At 41.8% G+C, this 25,296-nt stretch overlaps 1 protein-coding gene across 1 annotated transcript in view; it reads right to left on the bottom strand.

Annotated features, from left to right (window-relative positions):
- The window catches only part of LOC124788682 (carcinine transporter-like), an 83,012-nt gene extending 58,366 nt beyond the window's left edge, over nt 1–24,646 (bottom strand). Inside the window, exons 1-4 of the mRNA XM_047255964.1 lie at nt 24,439–24,646; nt 17,178–17,335; nt 12,386–12,554; nt 2,155–2,376 (exon numbers count right to left, since the gene is read on the bottom strand). Of these exons, the coding sequence (XP_047111920.1) occupies nt 2,155–2,376; nt 12,386–12,554; nt 17,178–17,335; nt 24,439–24,635 (746 nt within the window). The 5' untranslated portion in view covers nt 24,636–24,646. The remainder of the gene's footprint in view (nt 1–2,154; nt 2,377–12,385; nt 12,555–17,177; nt 17,336–24,438) is intronic.
- Nucleotides 24,647–25,296: the final 650 nt, after the last annotated feature.

Here is a 25,296-nt window from a genome sequence, read left to right as displayed (position 1 = left end):
AAGTTCGTTTCCTACTATTATAACTTATCTTAGCACAGACACCTAGCGAAAACGTAAGAGTTCACAATACAAAATTCTTCACAAAAACGTCAATGACGTCAATGTCCCACACTGACTTCTCTCGCAAAGTTATCTCGACTATGCGGCTGTATATCGCTCACAAACTACAAATAGTAACAACAACTATTCTGTACTGTCCTTACACAAAGTCTTTGCTAACCCTCCCCTCTCTCCTGGACGGAGTGTCCTCTCTCATCCCCAAACAACAGTCATCTAACCCTTCCATCTAACATGTACTCCCCCTACACAACTATCTAGCCTGTTGTTGGCTGCTGCTTTTTATTACTTCCCTTCCAGTCATGTACACAAAGTAATGTACAATTTTCGAGACTATTCGTTGATTTACATTAATGAAGTCTTTTATGAATTATGCTAAAATACATGATAGTTTGATGTTGTACAACGTATAAATATTCAGTTACTTCTTATATAATGTTAAAACTGTAAACATCGCTAAGTTAGTCTTTTCATATCCAGTAAATTAAATGACTGTAAAACTATAGACATAACTTACTACCAATATATAATGCATGGTGCAACTGTACTTACTTTCAGTTCATTGACGACATAATAAAATTGGTATCTTGTACAAACTGTTGGCTCTCTAATAGGCTACAAATTTACGCAATAATTTTGCTCAGGGACTACTTCTACTTAGTGGATGTAGGATAGAGGTAATGAGATTCCCAAATTTGCGTGCCCTGGAATAAAACCGTATGTTATTCACTGCATCTGATCAAAATTTCGATCTTGCTGTGGGTAATTTGGAATCTTAAGCCTTCACTACACACCACCAATATGTCCTTGTGTGCGTTTCCCTTCACACGTTGTCCACACTCGAGGTCGGCAGAAATAAAAGACCGTGGCAGCATATCTTCACTGTTTGCCGCTAAAGCACTCCTCATTTCAGCTTAGCACCTCAGACAGCACCCGCCCAGCTAGCCTTGCAGTCTAACGCGCTGCTTTCCGAAAGGGAAGGCGTGCCAGTCCCCGGCACGAATCTGCCTGGCGGATGTGTCGAGGTCCGGTGTGCTGGCCAGCCTGTGGATGGTTTTTAAGGCGGTTTTCCATGTGCCTCGGCGAAGGCGGGCTGGGTCTCTTTACTCCACATCAGTTACACTATGTCGGGGATTGCTGCGCAAACACTGTCTTCACGTACATGTACATCATAACTACTCTACCATGCAAACATAATAGTGGTGAGGTGGGTGGACTGCTGTGGCCTGTTGTGGGGTTGTGAACCACTGAGGGCTACAGCGGGATGAAGCCTCTCCGTCGTTTCTAGGTCCCCAGTTCAATGCACAACACAACTGAGACAGCACCAAGCCATTCCTGTTTCCATTCATATACTTGCAGAAAAGTTAACATAAGTGCCTTCTAGTTGGACTGAGCTCCCAGAGCTAAGTGAGCCTGAGATAACGTCTGTGCACAACTCCCTTTGCTGGAATTTTACTATTTCACAAGTTTTACTGATAATTTACAATATTTTTAGGAAGCCTTTGTACTTTTTCTTTCAGTTTAGAATGTTTACACTTTGAAGTTGTAAAGAAGAATACTGTATCATACGTAAATCCTAAATGACCACACAATCTGTACTGGCAAGCTAGATCCGCCACTGACAAGAAAATATAACAATCGGTTAAAGATATGAACGCTACACTGCTGTTTGTGATGATTGCCCCACAGCGTCACACTGGTAACTGGATAATTATGTGTTCACAGTTTAGTGTTGCATTCAGTGAGAAGACGCTGAAAATAACTACATAAGTAACTAAGGCGTTTATAAGCAGCAAAAAACACAAATTTTCAGCTGCAAACTAAGATCAATTTTTAAAAGCCTTCCATGTATAGAACAAAAAAGCACTTAAATCGCAATTAATTAAATATGTATCAATATCAAATGTTACCACTAAGACAAATCAACGTTTTCTCTTATCAGAGGGTGACTGTAGTGTGCTGAGATTGGTCTTTCAACTGTTTTGTTCACTGCGGATCTGATGATTCAGAAGTAAATATTCATAATGTAGAGTCATAAATCACCATTTTCGTTCGAGTTACAAATAATTATATGAAAAGCGATTTGCATTCCCATACCTGCTAATAACCAACAAAACCGTGTTTTTAAAGAGGTTCCTGTTCGTAACGATGCTTCTGATGTCCATGCGTGGAGTCCTCTGCTCAGACAGGTAAGCAAGCCTCATCCACGTGTCACAAGGCAGGGGCTTTCCATTTGTTACTGCTACACTCTCCAGGACCTTGAGAGCTTCCTCTGGTCGCCCTTTACCGAGCAGCCATCTGGGAGATTCTGGCAAATACCTACGGAACATAAGAAGATATCAGGCTGCACAGCCCACCTCTTCCATAAAATTGCAACAACGCTTATGCATACCCTTACGATGTCAGTAATCTCCAACCCTATCTCATAAGTGAGAAATAAGAGAGGAATCTAGCTTGAATAAAGCTCCTAAGACAAACATGCACTTTAATAACTTGAATGAATCATTCAGTTTTTATCTCAGCACTTTTCACTTGCCTAATCGAAGAAAATGCATATACTGGTACCATTATTGTTACTAATATTATGTAGGAGTACAGCAGAGGAATTAATAAAAATTCTGTCATGGTATCAGAAGGAAGGAAGGAACATTAGCGTTAAAAGTCCCCTCGACAGCGAAGTTGTCAGAGCTGGAGAACGAACTCAGGTCACGAAAGCACGGTGAAGGAAGTCAGCTGTGCCGTTTTTAATGCAACCTGCCCGACATTTGCCGGGAGCGATTTAGGGAAATCACGAGAAACCTAAATCTGGATGGCCGGGTGCGAATTCGAACCGACATCCTTCCGAGTTTTGTGTGCGAAACACAGCGCCACCTCGCTCAGTACGAGTATTAAAACCCAAGAATCAGAACTAGAAAAATAATGAGCTAATTAGCATAACCTATGAAAAGACAACGGAAGTGACTGACAACAGCGAGTCGTTCAAGATGTAAGCTCAAGGTTACACTCGAGTGGGGGGAGGGAGGGGGGGGGCGGGGGGGGGGGGGGGGGTCGGCTAGAATGAAAGAAAAATAACAGCAGAAGAGCAAAAGTAAAGTAGAGGTGGGGAAGAAACAACATTAGCAATAAAAACACGAAGGAAAAGTAAAATGTGATGTAATAAAGGGAGGAGCTATATTAAATAATTACAGATGACTGCATGAGACATGTAGTGAGAAAACAAAAAGCGTGGGATACATCCCAATATCGTGACGGACCTCCTTTTGCCTTGCGTATTACGGCGGCTCGACGTCGCATGGACTCAAGAAGTCGTTAGAAGTCCCCTGCAGAAATATTGACCCATGTGCCCTCTATATCCATCCATAACTGCAAAAGTGATGATGATGATGTTTGGTTTGTGGGGCGCTCGACTGCGCGCTTATCGGCGCCCGTACAAATTCCCAACCTTTCTCAGGCCAACCTCGCCACTTTTCAAGAATGACGATAAAATGATGAGGGCAACACAAACACCCAGTCATCTCGAGGCGGGTGAAAATCCCTGACCCCGCCGGGAATCGAACCCGGGACCCCATGCTCGGGAAGCGAGAACGCCACCCGAGACCACGAGCTGCGGACAACTGCGAAAGTGTTGCCGATGGACGATTTTGTGCACGAACTGATCTCTCGATTACGTCCCCCAGATATTCGATGGAACTCATGGCGAGCCATTTGAATGGCCAAATCGTTCGCTCAAATTTTCCAGAATAGTCTTCCAATCAATCGCGAATATTTCTGGCCCAGTGACATGGTGCATTGTCATCCATAAAAATGCCATCATTGTTTGGGAATATGAAGTTAATGAATAGCTGAAAATGGTCTCCAAGTAGCCAAACATAATCAGGGTCCGGACCACTCCTTGTAAACACATCATTGTGGAGCCACCACCAGCTTGCACAGTGCCTTGTTGGGAAATAGGTCCATGGCTTCGTGGGGTCTCCGCCACACTCAACCCCTACCACCACATCTTACCAACTGAAATCAGGACTCATCTGACCAGGCCATGGTTTTCCAGTCATCTGTGGTCCAACCAACGCCATTAACGCCAAATGCCGCCACACTGTCCTAACGGATGCGTTCGTCGTATGTCCCACATTGATTTATACCATTATTTCATGAAGTGTTTGTCTGTTTGCACTGACAGCTCAACGTAAACACCGCTGATCTCGGTCATTAAGTGAAGACCGTCAGCCACAGCGTTGCCCATAGCAAGAGGTGCTGCCTGAAATTTGGTATTCTCGTCACACACTTGACACTGTGAATCTTGGAATATTGCATTCCCTAAAGATTTCCGAAATGGAATGGCTCGTGTATCTAGCTCCAATTACTATTCCGCGGTCAGAGCCTGTTGATTCCCGTAGTGCGGCTATAGGCACGTCTGAAACCTTTTCACGTGAATCACCTGAGTGCAAATCGTTCAAATGGTTCAAATGGCTCTGAGCACTATGGGACTTAACATCTGAGGTCATCAGTCCCCTAGAACTTAGAACTGCTTAAACCTAACTAACCTAAGGACATCACACACATCCATGCCAGAGGCAGGATTCGAACCTGCGACCGTAGCAACAATGCGGTTCCGGTCTGAAGCGCCTAGAACAGCTCGACTACAGCGGCCGGATGAGTGCTAATGACAGGTCCTCCAATGCACTGCCTGTTTATACTTTGTGTACGCGATACTACCGCAATCTGTATACGTTATATCGCTGTACCATTACTTTTGTCACCTCCGTCTCTGCACTAACGAGAATGAAAGATGTTTCCAAAAGTTTCTGAACCTCTTAGACGATCTATTTCAACATTTACGAATTCTGAAAGCAGATCCATGGCTGTGTAAAGCAGTAGTATCAAAGACAAGTAAATAATAAAAATAAAACGTAATAAATTAAAAATTCGCTAATCTGTGTCTCTATTTGCCTTGCTGTTTTTTTCTGTATCATGATAGTGTTTTCTTGATTGTGTCATCTTTTGCCTCCCTTCAATACCTGTTTACCTTTTGTGTTACGTTACGTTTCCCAATGGTAAATACATTTACTTTTGATTAATTGTCAACGGTATCCTATACTACCTAACGATCGAATGGTTTGTACTCCATAGATTTCAGGGAAATATGGCTGCTCAAAGTTATTGTTGTTTATTGTTCTATTGCCGCCAAATACTCAGTGCCAATGCAGCCGCTTACATGCTGTCAGATTCATAACTATAAGACATTCCACGTGAATGGTAGCATCAAACGCACACACAATTCAGAGCCATGCGAATGTATTCGTTTGTGTTTATGTGTCTGATAAGTGTAAAACAGGGTGCACACACAAGGACGAGACTGAAAGAAAAAGTTTAGGTGTTAATATAAAGAAAACCCTTTTGTTACAGAACAGTATGAATATGATTTACCTGTAATCGTAAAACAGAATCGTTAGATATATATAGAAAATCGCGGATTGTCTTCTATGATATTCGTGAATTCTGTTTGCAAAAATAAATTGTTTCGTCATAGTTAATAATGAATTACTAATAATAATTACATGTACACCTACAGCTGGATGCAATTAAGTTTCAGTGTATTAAAGCATTTTCCACAGCCATACCACCAGATGAAAAGTTTGAATCAAAGAAGTAAATGGTGATTTTTGTCGTCTGTCTTTGAGGTACGGAATTGACTCTGTGAAACGAATGGTTCCCGTCAACAGTAACACGTTGATGAGTGGTAGTTATCACTACAATGTGTCCGAGAAAGTTAGTGAAGGACAGTAGAACTTTCAAATGAGATTTAATAATTTGATTTGGAACATCTTAATTGTGCCAGAAACGTAGCGTATTTATGATTTCATTTGTGAAAGACTAATCCCTGCATGTTACTGAATGATATTCAAATAAACAAGATTAGGTACACTTTAAGCTGTTAACAAACAAAGTTGTCAGTTTTTTGTTTTGCTTATGCTAAATGAATAAAAAGAATATTTTTTAAAAGTCTGTGATGGTTCTAGAATTAGTACTGCAGTGATTATTCATTTAACCTACGTCCTTTCTATAATATTGTTAATGACTTTTTCGTAGGAATTTACTCTTTCTTTCATGTCTGTGACGGTGCTGTGCAGATCAAAATTTTTAATGCATTAAATCAAATACTCCAAACCGTCACGCTGCTGAAACAGCGAGGAATTATTCTTGCTGTATCAAAGATCCATTTGACATCTCGCAAGCTACAATGAATTGCCAAAGAAACTTTTACAGATATGCGTATTCAAATACAGAGACATGTAAACAGACAGAATATGGCGCCGCGGTCGGCAACGCCTGTATACGGCAGTTTATCAAGACTTCAGTGAGTTTGAATGTGATGTTATAGACGGTGCACGAGTTATGGGACACAACATCTCCGACGTAGCGATAAAGTGAGAATTTTCCCGTAAGACCATATCACGAGTGTACCGTGAATATCAGGAATCCAGTAAAACATCAAATCTCCCACATCGCTGCGGCCGGAGAAAGATCCTGCAAGAACGGGACGAACGACGACCGAAGAGAATCGTTCAACGTGACAGAAGGTGCAACCCTTCCGCAGATTGCTGCAGATTTCAATGCTGGGCCAACAATAAAAGTCGACGTGCGAACCATTCAACGAACATCATCGCTATGGGCTTTCGGAGCCGAAGGCCCACTCGTGTACCCTTGATGATTGCACGACACAAAGCTTTACGCCTCGTCTGGGCCCGTCAACACCGACATTGGGCTGTTGATGACTGGAAACATGTTGCCTCGTCGGACGAGTCTCGTTTCAAATTGAATCCTGCGGATAGACGTGTACGGGTATGGAGACAACCTCATGAACCCATGAACGCTGCGTGCCAGCAGGGGACTGTTCAAGCTGGGGGAGGCTCTGTAATGGTGTGGGGCGTGTGCGTGGAGTGATATGGGACACCCGATACGTCTAGATAAGACACTGATAGTTTGCACGTGCATATATATCCCATCTGATCACTTGTATCCACCCATGTCCACTGTACAGTCCGACGGACTTGGGAAATTCCAGCAAGACAGTGCGACGCCCCACACGTCCATAATTGCTACAGAGCCTCCAGGAAAACTCTTCTGAGTTTAAAAACTTCCGATAGCCGCCAAACTCCCCAGACATGAGCGTTATTGAGCATATGTGAGATGCCTTGCAACGTGTTATTCAGAAAAGATCTCCGCTCCCTCGTACTCTTACGGATTTATGGTGTCAGGTCCCTCCAGCGCTACTTCAGACGTTAGTCGAGTCCATGCCACGTCGTGCTGCGGCATTTCTGCTTGTTCGCGAGGGCCATATACGATATTAGGCTGAAGTACTGGTTTCTTTGGCTCTTCAGGGTATTCACGTTTGCAGAGGCAGGTGAGGCTACGATTATTTTTTCCTAAGTCGTCTGAGCCAATAAATACCAATAGCACAATGAACACATCGAGCAAGTCATCGACTCTGCTGTGCAAGCTAATAAATAATTACATTTACAATCACACGTCTTCATCATCAACATCTTCTTCTTCTTTATCTGTCTCATGAAAGTTTTCAAGTGGAAGCTCTCCATCATGTCCTTTTCTGAGCATCTCCCTTCATCTGTTTGCATGCTCATGGTCTAATGTCCTCCACGTCATCCATTATCTTCCTAATCCTTTCTGTCATTCCTTCTGGTTTTCCCCCTATAATTGTTTCTTGCCGACAATTGCTATGGAGTATACCTCCCAGCGAAAATTTTTTCCTCTTTCTGATCACTTCGAATAATCTTCAATAGTCAGCTATTTCCATCATTTTGTCAGCTCACTTCATCTTAAACATTCTTCTCCTTAGCTTCCTAATGATCATTCTTATTTCTTTTTGAGTAGGCTTACTTGTTTTTTATCTGAGGCATGAGAAATAGTACTCATGTCTTTGTTCCGACGGAGGGTGTAACGCAAATGATGGAAGTGGAAACCCCCGCCAAATATTCCCAGCTGGAAGTTTCTGTAACCTACGATAGTTCCCTTAATTATATGAAGACTTGAGTGCCGTTGAAAGCACTTCAACCTTCAGTGCCCGAGCTTATCGTAAAAATATAAACGAGTCTACCTTGGATGATCCTGCCATATTAGCAAGACGACCGTACTCTCTCGTCGCCCTCTACCCACCTTTCTCAGCTTTACAAACATCACTTCATCTACACAGTCATAATTTTATGTCTTCTTTAAATGTCTACAACCTCTTAATGTAGTAGTAGGCGAACCAACCATTGATTTTGTTTCCTCAACGTCCACCTCAGTCTCCACTATGATTTCGCAAGTCGTACCAAGTCCTACTAAGACAATAAAACATCTGACCGATTTTCTTCTGCAGGTTTATATGAAAGCCTGTATTAGAAACTATCTAAAAGGAAGTTAGATATGGCTTAAACCATACTAATACATGAATTACAGCCCGTCACCAACTATCAGAAATTCTGGTCCCCATTTTTATCAGACTGTATTAACCCTTGAACGACGATCTCTAAATTTCACTTTTTACATCCATCTTCCACAGGCGTCCTTCTAATTCAGCTCACAGTTCACCACAAATTCCCAGAATACCCCCAGAAAATCCCATGCATTCGACGAACTTGCAAACTTGAGCTACCAAATCCCGTTATGTCTTCTCTACTCGTTGTTACTGGGACACTGTCGCATCTCACAGTGTAATACGTGACGAAAAAATGCCGCACCGGGACGTCGCCATGCGATTCCTCAAACAGATTCAAGGCAAGTTTGTCTAGAAAAATCAGAGCGGGTGAATTTTGAAAACACATGTATGAAAACGACGTCGAGAAAGAATTATACAGGAAAAAGTAAAGGAATGGGAGGAAGTGGTAGGAAGACAATGGATGACATTAGACGACGAGCATGTAAACAGACGAAGGAGAAAAATGCTCAGAACAGGACACGATGGAGAGCTTCCACCTGAAACTTGTCATAAGAGACAAAGAAGAAGAAAAATACGAAGATGATGATGATGATGTAAATGTAATTAAAAACTGCAGTGTCACATCGTGCGGGGCATCGCAGTGCACAGAGGACGTGTATCAGTCTGCACTACCATACCGGCTGTTGTAGCTCACACAGCCTATCACACGAGAGTGCGATACATTAAACTGGATGTGTGTTGTAATAACTGCATAGTGCGCAACCATAATTGGTCCTCTCAGGCTCATGTAGGGCAGCTTCCCGATGCAGTACACAAACGATGAATATATCGATATGCTTTTGGTGCTGGGTGCATCTGATAGTCAAGCTGCTGCTCATATGTATAAATCACGGTACCCTCAAAGCCGTCATCCCAATAAGAATGTTTTTCATCGCCTGGTGCAACGCCTTCGGTAAACCAGTCATCTTCATCCACAAGTACTCGACAGAGGTCGTCCAAGTGTAAGCGTATTGTCATATCGCTGGCTTAGTTACGTGGTATCTTTGCGAGTGACTGCCTTGCAGAGTCGAGCACGGGACACGGAGCTGCTATGTTGTTTTGTGGGTAGCTCTGCATGGGAAAGGCATTATTATGGAAGTTCAAGTGTGGCTGCAAGTACTATCGTTGAGAAGTAATGAGATATGGGATTCAATGAAAAGTGCGTAAGCCGGCCGTTGTGACCGAGCGGTTCTAGGCGCTTCAGTCCGGAACCGTGCTGCTGCTACGGTCGCAGGTTCGAATTCTGCCTCGGCCATGGATGTGTGTGATGTTCTTAGGTTAGTTAGGTTTAGTAGTTCTAAGTCTAGGGAACTGATGAGCTCAGATGTTAAGTCGCATAGTGCTATAGAGCCATTTGAACCATTAGTTCTAAGTCTAGGGGACTGATGACCTCAGATGTTAAGTCCCATAGTGCTTAGCGCCATTTGAAAACTTAGAACTACTTAAACCTAACAAACCTAAGGACATCACACACATCCATGCCCGAGGCAGGATTCGAACCTGCGACCGTAGCGGTCGCGTGGTTCCAGACTAAAGCGCCTAGAACCGCTCCGCCACAGCGGCCGGCCTGTATTTGGTGTTGCGTGGCTCCCCTAAACACGCATGCGTATTTACATACATAATTTCAGGCAAGCCAGCAGCAGTGTGGAGCAGAAATAATACGACTGCACGGGAGTTCCAGGTACGTGGGGTAGACAGGGGGCGTGGTCAAAGGGAGAACAGTTTAAGGGTCCCCCACCAATTGTTCCCCGGTCGTGTTACACAGGGACTAAGACATATTCTACTAACAGAGGAAACGTTCCTTGAAACTTTTCACCATGGTGAAATACACGTGATATTGCAAGGTAGTCTCAGATGTATCAAAGACTGCTTATTGAATTGTTTGGACGATGAAGAACTGCATCCATATCATTCCATGTTAACTCAGCACCAGTGACCAGAAGACCAAAGTCGACGACTACAATTTTGTGAATTGCTTTGGCACCAAGTGGAAGATAACGAATATTTCACAAATAATGTGATACAGGCTGATGAATCTACCTTACCCGTGAACGTATGTTCAACTCCCCACCCCCACCCGAACAGCCATTTATTTTTGGTCGGAACATCACCGACATATCGCCCATGAAGTTGGCATTCAGGCACGCTTGGCATAAGCCTATTTGATAGAATCGAGGGGCCGCGCGTTCTAAGGCGCCACAGTCGTGGACTATATGGCTGGTCTCGGAGGAGGTTCGAGTCCTCCCTCGGGCGTGGGTGTGTGTGTTTGTCCCTAGGATAATTTAGGTTAAGTAGCGTGTAAGCTTAGGGACTGATGACTTTAAGATTTCAAAAAAATTTGAACATTTTTTTTATTTTTTTTTTTAATCAATGGAGGAGTTCTTTTTGGCCCTTACCTATTGTCAGACAAGTTGAATGTGCCTCTGTATCATAAGTTTCTTTGCAATACTTTGCATGACCCATAAGAAAACGTTCCACTTCGTGTTCGGCGACAGCTATGGTTTTAGCATTATAGTTCACCACCGCACTTTGGGATTAATGTGTGTAATTATTGGTCGTGGAGGTCCAATGTTCTAGCCTTCACGTTCCCTGGACCTTAATTCACTAGATTTTTATTTGTAGCGACCTTTAGGAACCAGTCTGTAATACTCCACTCGTTGATGTAAGCGATCTAACAGCTCCCCTGCATGCCACTTCAGCAGTGGTGACTGCAGGTGTGTTGGGTAGGGTCCAGCAAAGTGTGATCCAGCGACTAGCGAAGTGATTGCAAATGCAAGGCGGTCGGTCGCCTTGGGCACCTTCTCCAAAGTGAACGTTGCTCGTAACTGTACGTTCCACCTCTGTGAACATAAGCCTGGACGTCAAACGTATGGAATGGCAGTATTGTGCATAGCATAATGTGCAGTCTAGTGCAGCATACCTATTGTGTTTTTATGCCTCAATGGGTGCAGATGATGTTACGGTGTCTACTATTACCCTCTATTGGCTACATTTGTGTCTGTGAGAAGTTCATGTTATGTCTCAGTGTTTAAAAACAGGCAACAGTAACAGAAAGAAATTCACAAGACACTGCATTGTGGAGATGTAAACTCGATGTAGTTTGACGACTCAAATATCAGCGAGTTTACATATCCATTCTTCACGGCACTGCTTCGTCTCACTCAGGTAATGGGACAGCTCCGTCAGGGCGCCGAGTTCATGATACATGTTCTTGGCTACATTTCACGCAGTTACAGCGTTGCCAGAGCCCCGTTTCTTAAATCACATTTCTGTTAAACCTATGGGCGGGACTCCGTTTGTTAGAATCACTTTTGCCTTGCATTGGGATGAGAAATCGCATGCTCACCGCTAAGTACTTCTCCTTCTCTTCAATGTCATCAATTTTAAATTTTACCATAGCCAACTGCCTCTTCTTCGTCCATAAATTTTTGCTGAAATTTATCCTTGGTTCCATGTACAGCATATTCCTTCTCTAAATTTTCTACAATGTAAGACTCGGTTAGAAATTCCATCACCAACCTTTCACAATGCTCAAATCAAGTTGTTGATACCTCCACAACCATATAACATTCCAACCAACACATTCATTGACGTAACTAACGACTTCCGTCACGAAACGTTCATCTTTCAGCAGATTTACTTCTTTAAGTCACTGTAAACTACACACATATCTATTTCTTCTCAGTTCTTATATTTTAATCTTTTATACAAAGATAACTTTAACGATTTCTTATACGATAAAAATATAAAATGGAGACGTCGATACGGCTTACGACAGTGTGTCCACATTGAGAGAGAACCAATAGACCAATAAAAACGAGCAGAATGCTAATTCATTACTGAAGTACTTACCTATGTAGCAACAATGGAATGAAGCAGGGGACAGATGAAATCAACAGAAACTGAATCCAGTTTCGTAACAACCATGCTGCTAGCGCCATAGAAATTATTCCCAAACAGTAAAAGGCAAATGGCATAAAGTTGACGAGCGAGCGATGTTTGATGCCAGTAAGTTCGATTCCTGAAACAGATGTATCGATAATGGCTTACAATTCCTGTCATAAAATACTCTGGTGTTGCAGCCGAAAGCACATACCTCAAAATTGAACAAAAAATAACGCTAATATCCATTTCGACAGCACATATGGAATAACTAATTTTTATTATTTCTGTCCAAGACTTATGGGGACGTTGTATGTCCCATGCTGCCAACGTTAAATTATCGAATTTTGTGACACATTATATTGGAAACTTTTAAAGACACCAACTTACAATTTTCCATAATTATTGAATGCACCTTGCTAGATGCACTGAACTATAATTATTACTAATATTGTATTGTGGGGCATGTTATGTTTTTTTTCAGACACTTAATTTTCTGACAGAATTTTGTAAATAAATGAACATAAAAACAAAACAACTCAGGATATTTTAATTATTCTAGTTCCATATATGTTGAATCTCACACTTGGCAAGCTGTGAAAATTTCATGCCTCTACGATCAGTACTTTTTTTTTTTTAGAAAACGTGTCATTTATTGCAAAAAATGTAGTTGAGAGATATTGAGGTTTAAAACTTTTTTATTACAAATTCTTATACAGCCTTACATTTCTGCATCTTTCATGCACTAGAATTGCCCTGGCTCATAGTCTGTGTCTTCTGCAGTGTCACAACAGCCCAGTGCTTGCCTCCCTCTTTTCTTTCTTGCTTCTTTTGTCATTTGCTGAGCAGCTAGCTCTGCTTCACGTACAAGAAGCTCATTCAGTTCCCGCAGTCCTTTAGCTGCGTTCTGTCAAAATCTTACCCCTGACTTCTCCAGAACCTTAAGTCTTTCATAATTACTAATTACCACCATTAACAGTTATTACCCCCCCCCCCCTCCATGAACCATGGACCTTGCCGGGGGGGGGGGGGGGAGGCTTGCGTGCCTCAGGGTTACAGATAGCCGTACCGTAGGTGCAACCACAACGGAGGGGTATCTGTTGAGAGGCCAGACATACGTGTGGTTCCTGAAGAGGGGCAGCAGCCTTTTAAGTAGTTACAGGGGCAACAGTCTGGATGATTGACTGATCTGGCCTTGTAACACTAACAAAAACGGCCTTGCTGCGCTGGTACTGCGAACGGCTGAAAGCAAGGGGGAACTACGGCCGTAATTTTTCCCGAGGGCATGCAGCTTTACTGTATGATTAAATGCTGATGGCGTCCTCTTGGGTAAAATATTCCGGAGGTAAAATAGTCATCCATTCGGATCTCCGGGGATGGACTATTCAGGAGGATGTTGTTATCAGGAGAAAGAAAACAGGCGTCCTACAGATCGGAGCGTGGAATGTCAAATCCCTTAATCGGGTAGGTAGGTTAGAAAATTTAAAAAGGGAAATGGATAGGTTAAAGTTAGATATAGTGGAAATTAGTGAAGTTCGGTGGAAGGAGGAACAAAACTTCTGGTCAGGTGAATACAGGGTTATAAATACAAAATCAAATAGGGGTAATGCAGGAGTAGGTTTAATAATGAACAAAAAATAGGAGTGCAGGTAAGCTACTAGAAACAGCATAGTGAACGTATTATTGTGGCCAAAATAGACACGAAGCCCACGCCTACTACAGTAGTATAAGTTTATATGCCAAGTAGCTCTGCAGATGACGAAGAAATTGATGAAATGCATGATGAGATAAATGAAATTATTCAGATAGTGAAGGGAGACGAAAATTTAATAGTCATGGGTGACTAGAACTCAATAGTAGGAAAAGGGAGAGAAGGAAACGTAGTAGGTGAATATGGATTGGGGGTAAGAAATGACAGAGGACGCCACCTGGTAGAATTTAGCACAGAGCATAACTTAATCATAGCTAACACTTGGTTCAAGAATCATCAAAGAAGGTTGTAAACATGGAAGAAGCCTGGAGATACTAGAAGGTATCAGATAGATTATATAATGGTAAGACTGAGATTTAGGAACCAGGTTTTAAATTGTAAGACATTTCAAGGGGCAGATGTGGACTCTGACCACAATCTATTGGTTATGAACTGTAGATTAAAACTGAAGAAACTGCAAAAAGGTGGGAATTTAAGGATATGGGACCTGGATAAACTGACTAAACCAGAGGTTGTATCGAGTTTCAGGGAGAATATAGGGGAACAACTGATAGGAGTGGGGAAAAGAAATACAGTAGAAGAAGAATGGGTAGCTTTGAGGGATGAAATAGTGAAGGCAGCAGAGGACCAAGTAGCTAAAAAGACAAGGGCTAGTAGAAATCCTTGGGTAACAGAAGAAATATTGAATTTAATTGATGAAAGGAGAAAACATAAAAATGTAGTAAATGAAGCATGCAAAAAGGAATACAAACGTCTCAAAAATGAGGTCGACAGGAAGTGCAAAATGGCTAAGCAGGGATGGCTAGAGGACAAATGTAAGGATGTAGAGGCTTATCTCACTAAGAGTAAGATAGATACTGCCTACAGGAAAATTAAAGAGACATTTGGAGAAAAGAGAACCACTTGTATGAATATCAAGAGCTCAGATGGCAACGCAACCCAGTTCTAAGAAAAGAAGGGAAAGCAGAAAGGTGGAAGGCGTATACAGAGGGTCTATACAAGCGCGATGTACTTGAGGACAATATTATGGAAATGGAAGAGGCTGTAGATGAAGATGAAATGGGAGATATGATAGACCCTACTGCGTGAAGAGTTTGACAGAGCACTGAAAGACCTGAGTCGAAACAATAATTCCAATCCCAAAGAAAGCATGTGTTGACAGATGTGAAAATTACCGAACTATCAGTTTAATAAACACAGTTGCAAAATACTAACGCGAATTCTTTACAGACGAATGGAAAAACTGGTAGAAGCGGACCTCGGGGAAGATCAGTTTGGATTCTGTAGAAATATTGGAACACGTGACGCAGTACTGACCCTACGACTTATCTTAGAAGAAAGATTAAGGAAAGGCAAACCTACGTTCCTAGCATTTTTAGACTTAGAGAAAGCTTTTGACAATGTTGACTGGAATACTCTCTTTCAAATTCTAAAGGTGGCAGGGGTGAAATACAGGAAGCGAAAGGCTATTTACATTTTGTACAGAAACCAGATGGCAGTTTTAAGAGTCGAGGGACAGGAAAGGGAATCAGTGGTTGGGAAGGGAGTGAGATAGGGTTGTAGCCTCTCCCTGATGTTATTCAGTTTGTGTATTAAGCAAGCAGTAAAGGAAACAAAAGAAAAATTTGGAGTAGGTATTAAAATCTATGGAGAAGAAATAAAAACTTTGAGGTTCGCCGATGACATTGTAATTCTGTCAGAGGCAGCAAAGTACTTGGAAGAGCAGTTGAACGGAATGGACAGTGTCTTGAAAGGAGGATATAGGATGAATATCAACAAAAGCAAAACGAGGATAATGGAATGTAGTCAAATTAACTCGGTTGATACTGAGGGAATTAGATTAGGAAATGAGACACATGAAGTAGTAAAGGAGTTTTGCTATTTGGGGAGCAAAATAAATGATGGTGGTCGAAGTAGAGAGGACATAAAATGTGGACTGGCAATGACAAAGAAAGCGTTTCTGAAGAAGAGAAATTTGTTAACATCGAGTATAGATTTTAATGTCAGGAAGTCGTTTCTGAAAGTATTTGTATGGAGTGTAGCCATGTATGGAAGTGAAACATGGACGATGAATAGTTTGGACAAGAAGAGAATAGAAGCTTTCGAAATGTGGTGCTACAGAAGAATGCTGAAGATTAGATGGGTAGGTCACATAACTAATGAGGAGGTACTGAATAGAATTGGGGGAGAAGAGAAATTTGTGGCACATCTTGACTAAAAGAAGAGATCGGTTGGTAGGACATGTTCGGAGGCAACAGGAGATCACCAGTTTAGTATTGAAGGGCAGTGTGGAGGGTAAAAATCGTAGATTTGGCAGAGATGAAGACACTAAGCAGATTCAGAATGATGTAGGTTGCAGTAGGTACTGGGAGATGATGAAGCTTGCACAGGATAGAGTAGCATGGAGGGCTGCATCAAACCAGTCTAGGAATGAAGATCACAACAAAAACAAATGTTATCACAGCATCAGACACCGCTAACGTTAGAGTCATAAAGCCAACAAATATATTTTTAGGCAGACGGCACCACACAACACGATTGAAGTACTCATTCACGTTCTGGGTCTTCCATGTAAACACTTCTTTGGTGACTAACGTACAATCTCCTCTTAAAGCATGTATCATATTTGTTAGAAGGTCACTTCACGCATTTTAAGAATCTAACTTGTAACCAGATTTCTATAATACGTTCACATCAAAAATACGTTTCCAAACGATTATATTGCAACACAATGTAATACAAAATAAACATGTTAGTATCAACACACAGTGAAAGATAAAGTAGACATGGTTGCATACATGTTTCAGAAAGGGAAAATAGTTGTAATTCTACAGAAACTCTCGAATCAGCAGTCCACTTCTATGAAACTAATGAGAAGAAATTAACGTATTCTTAAATGTTTCAGTAAATATAAACGAAACTACAAATCTTTTGAAGATGTATGTCCCACACTTTTCAGTTTTAATTCTTTTGATCTTATTCCTACTTTCGAGTGAATTGTAGTATGCAACTATGTTTTAATTTCATTGTTTCGGACTCAGAGAAGCTTACCGATGGCTATAGCTGATTCTGAGCTAGGCATGCCTGGACTCTCTGCCACCGCTGAGAGAGCGACGTACAGTGGGAAGAATGACGCTGAAACAGTTAGCAGTGATCGGGATACTGCCATCATGCCCATGCTCATGAGAAACTGTATCCTCCGGCCAAATCTGAAACGTATAAACAGTTTAACGTTTTTACTTCGAATGGATTATGCGCCGGCACAGTGACAAGTGAAACAGAAAAGCTCAATGAATAGCATTAGGGAAACATAAGAAAAGTTGTTCGAAATAAGACTAATTTTTCTGTTGAAATAGAAGCTCTACAGTTTCAAAATTATTCTGTTTCCATCTCTAGCAGATCGTCACTACTGTCTTTAACTAACTAGTAAAAGTCAATGAACAGACATCTGATGGAAATTACTTGGTTACATGTAAACCTGCATCAGTGAGAGGGGAGGTCGTAGCTTTTGGGACAAAGATTACATTCTTCTTCTGTAAGCAAAACGGCCACTTGTACCAGCTCTCCTTATGTCAACAAACTAGTGCCTTGGGCTCTTACCCTTGTTTATATAGGATCTAATTAATGTCTCATAAGTGTCGTTTCAATTACGATAGTTTACGATCCAAGATGGAAACCATGTGGTGCACTTATGATCTTGTTCAGGTTATCAAATTGATGACCCAAATTATGTTTAATATTAATTACCACAATTTATTATCCAAAAATTTTAGTCCCCCCTCCCTCATTTGCGCAGTGCACTCCTATTGGTACCCAACAACCAGCATCATGAGATGGACCTATCATTCGTGCTATGTATCTAGTCGATCGAAATCATCAGATTCAGGTGATTTATACAGTTACAAAACCCATGTAAATGCTGAACAACCATTGCCACTGTGCAACAAACAGTGTAAAATTACTACATTGTAACAAATACATGGTTACCACTTCGTCTGCTAAAATACTACTGGCTACCCTAACAGTATATCTTATACGACATTACAACAGCATGAAGATATACACCGAAGTGCCAAAGAAACTGGTGCGTATTCAAACACAGAGATATGTAAATAAGCAGAATACGGCCCTGAGGTCGGCAACGCCTATATAAGACTACAAGTGTCTGGAGCAGGTGTTAGATCGGTTACTGTTGCTACAATGGCAGGTTATCACGATTTAAGTGAGTCTGAACGTGGTGTTATAGATGGCAAACGAGCGATAGGACACAGCATCTCCGAGGTAGCGATGAAGTGAGGTATTTCCCGTACGACCATTTCGCGAGTACCGTGAATGTAACAAATTCGCCCGCCGGTGTGGCCGTGCGGTTCTAAGCGCTTCAGTTTGGAACCGCGTGACCGCTACGGTCGCAGGTTCGAATCCTGCCTTGGGCATGGATGTGTGTGATGTCCTTACGTTAGTTAGGTTTAAGTAGTTCTAAGTTCTAGGGGACTGATGACCACAGAAGTTAAGTCCCATAGTGCTCAGAGCCATTTTAACCATTTTGCAAGAAATTCGGTAGAACAATAAATCTCTGACATCGCTGCGGCCGGAAAAAGATCCTGCAAAAATGGGACCAATGACGACTGATGTGACAGAAGTGGAACCCTTCCTCTGGTTGTTGTACATTTCAATGCTGGGCCATCAACAATGTGTACGGGTATGGAGACAATCTCATGAGTCAATGGGCCCTGAATGTCAGCAGGGGACTGTTCAAGCTGGTGGAGGCTCTCTAATGGTGTTAGGCGCGTGCAGTTGGAGTGATATGGGATCCCTGATACGTCTAGATACGACTCTGACAGGTGACACGTACGTAAGCATCCTGTCTGGTCACCTGCATCCATTCGTGTCAATTGTGCATTCCGACGGACTTGGGCAATTCCAGCAGGACAATGCGACACCCGACACGTCCAGAATTGTTGTGGAGTGGCTCCAGGAGCACTCTTCTAAGTTTAAACACTTCGTCTCGCCGCTGAATTCTCCAGACATGAACATTATTCAGCATATATGGGATGCCTTGCAACGTGCTGTTCAGAAGAGGTCTCAACCCCCTCGTACTCTTACGGATTTATGGACAGCCCTGCAGGATTCTTAGTGTCAGTTCCGTCCAACACTACTTCAGACATTAGTAGAGTCCATGCCACATCGTGCTGCGGCACTTTTGCGTGCTCGTGGGGGCCCTACACGATATTAGGCAGGTGTACCGATTTCTTTGGATCTTCAGTGTAATTTAAATATTTAGTTGACGATGAAAGAGTAAAAAGTTAGAAGGATCGAAGAGCGGCATTCATTGTTCAGTGCATCGAGAAGCATTTTGTGCTAATTTGCAGGCCCTACGTTATGAAATTCGTGATCCGAACAGCAAATTTTCTGAAGTCTTGCAACAGTTTTCAATTGAACTGAGGGAATGATATGGGGACTTTATATACTACCGGAAAGTACGTTGGTTAAGTAGAGGAGCCTACCTGGAACGATTTTCCTATTTAAAACCCACTATTATTGAATTTATGAAGGGAAAAGAAGAGCAGGAGCGAAAATTTGAACACTCGGAATAGATTGCAGACCTCGCATTTTAATTGGACTTGACAGCACACTCCTCACACTAAACAACTGAAAGGTGGGGAACATTTTCTTTCTGATTTGATGGGCATGCATTTAAAAACGAAATAACATTGCAGAACAAACAAATTCTGACAAAAAAAACACCGTCCATTTCCTTAAGCTCACTGCCGTTGAAGAAAATGATTTAAGAATTACAACGATAGTTTTCTACACGTTTTGAGGACAATACCTATCTTACAACTGTTCTGAGCTGGAATTGATCGATCTGTAATGTAATTCCCATTTAACAGACCAAGGGTGGCCGGTAGTCAGTTTGGTATCCCACCACCGTCCAGTGCCTCTCAAGACACGCCTTCGGTCTGGAATCTCATTGCCGGCCGTTGTGGCCGAGCGGTTCTAGGGGCTACAGTCTGGAACCGTGCGACCGCTACTGTCGCAGATTCGAATCCTGCCTCCGGCATGGGTATGTGTGATGCCATTAGGTTAGTTAGGTTTAAGTAGTTCTAAGTTCCAGGGGACTGATGACCTCAAAAGTTTATTTAAGTCCCATAGTGCTCAGAGCCATTTTTTGGAATCTCATTGACTGGAGTAGAGACCAGAGTAGAACGATGTTCCGTGATGAGCCCCGCTTCGAACTGAGCCCCAATGACTAGCGAAGACGCTGGCCATCCTGCCCGACAACCAGGAGTGACGACCTGCGGTGCCACTTCTTTTCATTGCAGTTCATCTTCGGTTGTTATCCGTGTGCACCATTACGGCTCAGCGGTACATCAATGATATTCTACGACCGTTTTGTTGCCCTTCATTACAATCCGTCCAGAGTTTAAATTTCCAGGCAGGTAATGCCCGCCTACACAGGGCGAGAGTTTCGACTGCTTGTCTTCGTTCTTACCACACCCTTCCATGACCAGAAAGGTCGCCGGATTTCTCCCCAGTTGAGAACGTTTGGAGCAATATGGGCACGTTCCTTCAATCAGCTTGGGACTTTCAGGATCTAACGCGTCAGTTGTACAGAATTTGACACTGTATCCCCGAGGCGGACATCCAGCCAATCAGTACCATGCCGAATAACTGCTTGCGTAGGAACCAAAGGTGCACCAACGCCCGACTGATTTGCTCAATTTGTGAAGCTCTTTCTCTTGAATAAATGATGCAATTTTTCTGAAATTGTAAGCATTTGTTTGTCAGTACGTGTTCGACGCACCTATAGATTTCCGTCCCATTCGGATAATCCCTTCTGCTGTCACTTTTTTTTTACACAAATCGTGATTACAGGCCAACCTGAGTGAAAAATATGTGAAATTGTCTGCATCTGTCCGTATACAGACAGTTTGTACCAGATAAAAGTTATACTATGTCCTCAGAATGCAAAACATAACTAAATAATACTGATAATTTGTTTTGTCTGTGATGTTGAGAAATATGAATCATGAAACTAAACCGTATGCTGTGTGACTGCATTGCCATTTAAAGACGGCGTGTTTGTAGGCTCCCCTCTTCCTCCCCCTTATGCTCAGATAGTATGGCATGGAATTGGGGAAAATGTGCGACCAGGAAAAAGAGCTAATGCACATGAGCCAGAGTTTTGCTCTTGTGCAGAAATATTGACTGTCACTGCCTTAGGCCTTTCATTTCAAGAACGCTTGTGTACAGATTGATAAAAGTCAGTTTCGAGGGTTCTCTATGTACAGCTACACAATACCACTGCAGTTACAGAGAAAAATTAATAAAATGTTGTAAATGCTTTGTAATATTCGCTGTTATGTACACTATACACATCGTTTTCATTAGTTGTAGTCCTCGCTATCCCATCGAAAATCCTAAAAGAATCTTTTATGCGAAGCGATGTTAAAACAAAATTCGCTGATTTCGAAATAGAATTAAATTATTTCGACACAAAACCGGAATACCAAGTTCTACTAAATAATGGACGTTGCAGTCTACCAAACAATGAAGCGATCGGCTGATGTGAACTACACCATTTCTCTGTCGCATCTAGCACATTTTCTAGCAGTTTGGATTGCTTTAGGTTCGATACGAAGTGATCCAAACAGCTGGACAGCTTTTGTTACAATCCAGTGACCAAAATCACGAGACGGACATCTCAGTCCAAGTAGTTCCACTTTCTTAACAAAGACAATCCCGCAGATTTATCCTCATGAGGTCTATCCGTAACGTACATATGTTCTTCATCCTTGTGGGAACACTGAGCTTCATGGCTCACTGGTCGTCCCCGTGTTCAATATAAAAAGACAGCGCATTTCTTGAGACTTGAGAGATCCGAAAGGGATCTGAAAAGTACATGTCATTTACTTTGTAGTGTACAGCTCTTATCTGAAAATTGTACGCACTACAGACTGTGTTCTACGTCTTGTGGCAAATTCGAGACGTAACAATGTCATCAGCAGTAACTCAACTGCAACGTTCTTCTGTTGTAATTATCAGTCATATTCAATGTGAAACGATTTCATAGAAATGTGTTTCACTCAAGAAAGACGAAGAAAAACCTACTGGTGCACAGTCACGCGTTTCAGTCTCTTTCTTCAGGATATCCTTATTTCAGTCGGAGGACATCTCCATTTCGCTAAACTTCCAGACAACATATGTCATCCAATACTGTTTGATTACGAGCACCACTTTGTAGAACACCTCATGATGCACATGCATGTTCAGCCTCATTATCTGGCACCGTGACTTGACTGTAGCCTTGTACCATGATGTACCATGCTCTTTGCATTATCAAATAGCTCCACCATTTCAACTTATGGCGTATGGGTTGTGACATCAGAGAAATTTTGGAAGCGATTGCTGCGCCACCACAAACAACATACTAGTGGTGGAAATCGGAACCACTATCTTGGTTTTTTTTAATTTCCCACAATTTGTAGCTCAGGGCAAGTGTGCTCTGGGATTCTAAACTCATCATAAGTGACTTAACAACCAAACAGGCTGCATAAAGAGCTATGACGTTGGAGGGGTGGGGAAAACCCTATGAATTTGCAGCTACTAACAGCGCCTTACAAGTGAAAGTAAACCTCCTCGAACTAGCCTCATTGTGCACCGATATAGTGGTATTCTATGGCAATGGCATGATCCTACAGTTGCTAGTTCAGTTTGCAACATAACTTAAGGGTCATCCAAACTTAGGACAAGTGACCTACTTCTCCTGTGATAATATCAACACAGTTTGCAACAACATATTGAGCGTACCAGTAATGTGTATTTAAACTTATGTATTTAAACATCTAATGGCACCTGAGTTTGGGGAAGCCCAGGGTGCTTTTTGAATTTCTCTCCTTTTTCGACTTTTTACAAGAGGACTCAACTTGAGTCTTGGTACCTGTTGTCTGTGGAATCGATGGAAGTGATGTGTTGGGGCAGGGGGAATGTCTGTATGGAGGAGGCTCCCTCAAGGAGGGGCTATCTCACCTTTTTGAACTGGAATTATCCACCAGGGCAGGATTCTGAACTTATTACAAGTGAGATGGCAGTCCTGTAGCCTGGGTCCATAACTCTGTATCCTCCATCTTGGTTTCTATACTTTTTTAATTCAGGTTCAGTTCCACCATCCTGGATTTCTGTAAATTCACCACCGATCGGACAATTGCTCATCTTGGAATTTTTTAATTTCCCACCAATTCGTACTTAGGACATTTCGACTCTTAGCACAAATGAGCTATGATGTCAGAGGGGTGGAGGAAATCCTGTTTTGAACTTACGACAGTTGTAATGTAATGAATATCGCATCATTTTTGGAATTTCCTGCAATTTTAAACAGTACTACTTGGCTACCTCCACCGCCTTGGAATGTGACATCACAGGTGTGCGGGAGGACTGGTAGACTGAAATCTGGCATTGTCGCTTGACGTCATTCGGTTTTGTCACCGCCGATAGCATTCTCTATCAAGAGGAGACCTACAATTCTCCACCCCGTAACTCAGGTAGTAATCAATGAGAACTTCAGTCGCAAACTATTGGTCAGCAGAATAGACTTATAACTATGGGTGCAGTTACATTTGTTACTACAACGAACATCTGCAATTCCAGTAATAAAAATATGAATGTGAAAAGCATATTATCTTTGCATGCTATCTTTGCATTGAAGAGATGACTAATATACCCAAGTCGATGAAGTTTTTAAAAACTAATCAGTCACACTTTGCACGAAACTCATCAAACATCATCGATTTTCATATACAAAACGAAGTATTCTTAATACTGCACGGAATTCATTGACTCATCTGATAACAATGTACCATGCTCCTGTGGTTTCACCATGAACAGGAACTACGGTTCAGGTAAATCCACCACCAGAGTATAGACACGTAGTCGCGATTTTAGGAATTCAGAATGTGTTAGATTAGCATTACTTAATATGACGGCAGAATAGTGTTCTGTATGCTCTCAGTGAGCAAACATTCTACATATAGTGCAAACGAACAGAACGGGTGAATTACGGAACTCTTAGAGTTTGAGAGCTGTTATGAAAATATTGTGCTATTACTTGCATAGAAGTCATAGAGGAGGAGAAAACTAATTTCAACAAACTAAGTTTGTGTTTGATATATTGTATCAAATAGACTTTTTTTTAAAATTATACATTACGTGCAGTTCATTCTTTCTCATCGAATCCATGTCTTTTTTAATGGCTGAGATAAATTTCTATAGTGTCCTTAAGAGAAAAGTACCCACTGTTACACTTGAGTATTACCTGTCACCAAGGTAGAAAAGCAGAACAGCAAAACCGATGGAAATAAAGTGACTGACAGAATATACGGTGTTTGGATACATTTCTCTTTCGCATACCCAGTTCTCCTGGGAAGCAGCAGTTGCAGAAAACCAAGTGTCGTCATATTCCCATCCGTACATACATGGTGCTGATTCGTTCGTTCGGTTTGGTACCTTCATCTCGCAACTGCTGTACACTTCTTCTTCCCTAAAATACAAAAATTACTGCAATAATTTATTTTAAACCTAAATAGGTGCTGCAAAGTATTGTACTGAATTTATATTGGAGGAATCCCAGTTGTTACCTCACTACGCGAAAGCATAGGACAACGGTAGCTATTGTATGGAAACAATTTGACTGAAATTGTAAATTTAGATGAAAATCAGAATCCGTAGGTATTTTGCTAGGATGTTAGAGTATCGACAGTTTTTGCTCGATAAATACTGTTAAATGAAATAATACAGGGTAATAACATTCTTTGCACAATTACAAGAACAGAACTTGCCACCAACCGGAATTTAACGTCTGGAGAACTAAGATGATAACTTCCCTCTAGCTCAGCATGGACTCAGCATGGAAATCGCCGGAGCCAGGAATAGTATAACAAACGTTTGGAGTGGCGTAACTACACATAAATTTTAGCCAATAAGACTAGGTCTTGTGGCAAGTGGTATAATCGAGAGATGGACATCCAGTTGATGGATCATGGAGCTCCTCTCTAAATGATTACTGTTGGAGAAGCTCTGTTCAACGATTGCAGTTAAGCCACTTTCCTTAAACCACGTAAAAAGAGGAGGCTTAGTTTGAAATAAAAATTAAAACAAAAATCGTTGTGGGATA

The sequence above is a fragment of the Schistocerca piceifrons genome, chromosome 3 (genome assembly GCF_021461385.2).
Source record: "Schistocerca piceifrons isolate TAMUIC-IGC-003096 chromosome 3, iqSchPice1.1, whole genome shotgun sequence".
Lineage (NCBI taxonomy): Eukaryota > Metazoa > Arthropoda > Insecta > Orthoptera > Acrididae > Schistocerca > Schistocerca piceifrons.
The sequence above is the reverse complement of the archived record's forward strand: the minus strand, read 5'-3'. Positions and strand labels throughout refer to the sequence as shown.